The 4,060-nt window shown below is 41.7% G+C and overlaps 1 protein-coding gene across 1 annotated transcript in view; it reads right to left on the reverse strand.

Moving 5' to 3' along the window:
* The window catches only part of LOC101861213 (neuroglian), a gene marked incomplete in the record, with an annotated part of 43,624 nt that overhangs the window by 28,900 nt on the left and 10,664 nt on the right, over nt 1–4,060 (reverse strand). The window contains 2 exon segments of the mRNA XM_005100916.3: nt 1,965–2,070; nt 2,426–2,554. Of these exon segments, the coding sequence (XP_005100973.2) occupies nt 1,965–2,070; nt 2,426–2,554 (235 nt within the window).

Genomic DNA, 4,060 nt, shown 5'->3' on the forward strand with positions numbered 1-4,060 from the left:
GGACAAGAATTGTTTACATTTACATCACTTCACAACATCAATCACTAGAGCCATTACAATCAAAACCATCTTTGCTCTCAGCTCTTTGGCCACAATTTTACCAAATCATTACAAATTAGGCTAACATGTGACACTAATTATTATGTACGTAGGCCTAATACTTACGGCTATCATGCACATCTTTTTCTACTAATCATAAGGCTTCAAGTTGATTTTTTTAAATGGGCAAGGGACACACATAAAAAACCCCTCTCACCCTCTTTATGGACACAGCTGCCACAAATAACATGTCCGACCAGCAGCAGACAAAGGTGATGCTGCGCCACATTTCGAATTATCCCACGCAACAGAAACGCGAAAGGGGCGTCGGTGGCCTAGTGGTTAGGCGACCGGACTCGTAATAATTAGATTGCGGGTTCGGGGGTTCGAGCCTCAGCTCGATTCGAACTTGCGTCCTTGGGAAAGGCTCTTTACAAGATTTCAAACTTGGCTCGGTCCTTTCGGAGATGGACGTTAAACTCGAAGGTCCCGCGTCTTAAATAGCCTAATAGTGTTGATAGGGGCGTTAAACCCATACCATTTCACCATTTTATTTTAGAAACGCAAATTTGTATATTTTATTGCATGCCTGGTGTTGCCTGCCTTTTTAACGTTTCAGATTTAAAAATGAGTAATTTAAAAAAAATCCAGTATGAAAAAAGAAGTTATACTTCTTTTAAAAGTGTCCCAAGCAGCACGTCTTCAAGTGTTGTCGACTGGCCAGAATGTGTGTCCTCAGGGAGTTGATTGATCACGGGGCATGGACGGGGGCTCTCGTGGCCTAGAGGTTAAGGTGTTCGCCTCTCATTCAAAGGTCCCGGGCCCGAATCCGGGTAGCGACGGAAAAATTTTCTTCTTTAATAGTGTCTCTTTATACCTCATTTTCTGCTCTCTAGCAATGCTCTGCCGTCTGCTTTCGTCTCCACTTTCTACCCCCACACCCTCACATCCTTTGTTTCCTCCTCTGGGATCCTGACTCTTTTTGCAGCCTTTCTACTGCTACTCCATGGCTCCTTCTTACTGCTGTCTTTCAGTCACACCCGTGATCTTATGGTAGAAAAGATCTACACCTAGCCTTCTCGGACAAGGGCGAAAAATCTCGGAGGTCCCGTGTGCACGTTGCGTATGTTAAAGATCCCTTGGTGGTCTAAAATCGCCATCTGGGCAAAATTCAAAATTTCCTACCAACTGAAAATGTTTATCGTGTCCCACGCGATCATATGGCCTTATGCAGTTGCGAGCGCCGTAAAACACTTACAAAAAAAATAATTTAAAAATAAGGACATGGCTTTTCGCTAAAAAGATGCAAATACTGTGACCCTGACACCCCCCTACCCCCCCCCCCCCCCCCCATCGTTCTCTGAATTTAGGGAAAACCTTACTCACAATTTGGCGTTAACAGAATTCATATTTCTACTTTTTTTAAAGTAAGCTATTATGAACTCTCTACCCAGTGGAGGCGTCCTTTGAATATTTTTCCCTTCTTTCTTGTTGTTGAGCATTAATTGTTTAGCGCAACTTTTAGACACTTAGGCCAACAGATTTTTACGAATAATGAGCAGGCTGAGATCTGATACCCCCCCCCCCCCCCTTGTTATCACCAATTAAAGAAATGTTATTTCCAGGCGACATTACCCAATTCAATTCTAAAACAAACCGCGCCGCTTTTATGTACACAACAACAAAAACAACAACAACAACAACAGCAACAATGAAAGAAACAACATTTTTAAACACATGTTTTACATCGCTTGCAACTGCATAAGGTCATATGAGTGCACTCAACAACAGCAGCGTCAACAACAACAACAACAACAATAACAATAACAACAACAACAACAACAACAACAACAACAACAACAACTGCAACAACTGCAACAACAACGACAACAATAAACAAAGAATCACCGAAAGGTTGTACTTACTTGCCGGCGAAGATACATTTGAGCCTAAGATTTGAACCAATCAGCGCCCACTCGTTGGAGCGGCTCATTGGCCAAACGAGCTTCATTCCTGTGTCGGTAGGGGTCGCTGAGAAAATATACCAGAAAAGAAGTCCATAATTTCACTTCCAAATCCAAAATAAAGTTATCACTGTCGTCAGATTCAAGAACAAGTAGTAGGTGAGCCGTAGTGGCTGACTATGTACAGAAAGAAAGAAACAGACGGACTGGCAGACAGACAGACAGATAGATAGATAGATAGATAGATAGATAGATAGATAGATAGATAGATAGATAGATTCGGAAGAAAATTTACAGAGAGTTAGACTTGTAAAAGATACAATAAAGATGGGCAGATTGATCTTGTCGCAACGCATCCTTCAAATTTCGTTCACTAAATTATTTCCAGACAAACCACGATTTATTTTCCTGCAAATACGTACATCCTTGGACCGTTATGACGTGCTGGGGTCCCACCTCGCTGTAGCGGGTCACATTGTTCATGGCTGTGCAGTGCCAGGACTTGCCATCTTCGCCGTCTTCTTTCTTCACGTATGTGATGTGCAGGTTGTCTGGGAATGTAAAACAAGGAGCAGCTTGAATTACAGTCGAAAATGTCCTAGGAGACTGTCGCGCACAACTACTTTAAGTAATTGTTCCGCTTGAGTCACTACACTTCAAACAGAGATATAGGGCTTACACGTGACATAAGAATAGTACACGTACATTTGATTCAAAAGGAAACCATTATGAGTATGCACACAATATTGCCAATATACTCATGCACGCACATAATATATCATACGAACAGACACCCACCCACACGCATACACACACATACATACACACGTCCACACATGCACACACACACACACACACACACACACACACACACACACACACACACACACACACGCGCGCGCGCGCGCAAAAACATACTCTCACTCACATATCTGCTTCCCTCCCCCCTCTTTCTCGAACTCATAAATCACGCACTCACAAATACAAAAACATACACACTCAAAAGCCTGTATACCCTTTCTCTCCATCATATCATATTATTTCGTCTCTTCCTCTCCCCCTTGCGGACTAACAAACAAACACACAAAAACAAATAAACAAGCAGACAAGCAAAATCAAAGCCTCTTTTATCTGACTTAACTCTCACTCACATATCTCCTACTCTCCGCCACCGCTCTCGTAAACACACACACACACACACACACACACACACACACACACACACACACACAAATATACACACAAATAAACACACACACAAACATACACACGCTCGTGCACACTCACAAGCACACACAGTGTGCAGTTACAGCCTCGACTTTTCGCGTACCTAATCAAGCAGTTTCGACTAGTTGAACAAATGTGTGCTGTTCCATTTCTATAACGGAAACGATAATAAACAACGGTGCTTAAAAAAAAAAGAAAAAAAGAAAAAGATAAATAGAGGATTCGATTGAAGAGCAATAACTCGGCTATCTTTGTTCCAATTTGGAACCACACGAGGACCACTCTTGACGAATGGGTGTCTCTCTCTCTCTCTCCCCCCCCCCCCCCCCCCCCCCCAATCCCACTGGAACCAGGCCTGTACAGCTTAACAGCTTCTGCTCCCAAAACTTCAACAAAACTTTCTCAGCATGGTGAGATATCCATCTGATTTGACCGTCGTTGGTTTTACCTTCTTCGTCTTGAAAAACGAACGAGCCTATCACACCTCTTACTGTACCTGAACGCTTTTTAAGAGGTAACGTTTGGCGTTTTACCCAAAAACAGTTGAGATTTTTAAAACGTGATATTTCTGGAACTCGTTTCTTGATTTTTTTATATTTACAGGCTTAACGTCACTCTAGTTAAATGTTATTTTTTCGAAGTTTTGCTAAAATCAATACTCAGATGACTGAGAATCCTCTTTTTTTTAGACACCCCTTACAAAATTTACAAAGATAAAACTTTACACTATATTATCAAGCTAAGATAGCTCTGTCTGTCTGTCTGTATGTCTGTCTTTCATTAACTCCCTTCTATCAATTAGATAAATATATTATATTAATATGTATATC

The sequence above is a fragment of the Aplysia californica genome, unplaced genomic scaffold (assembly GCF_000002075.1).
Source record: "Aplysia californica isolate F4 #8 unplaced genomic scaffold, AplCal3.0 scaffold00264, whole genome shotgun sequence".
NCBI lineage: Eukaryota > Metazoa > Mollusca > Gastropoda > Aplysiida > Aplysiidae > Aplysia > Aplysia californica.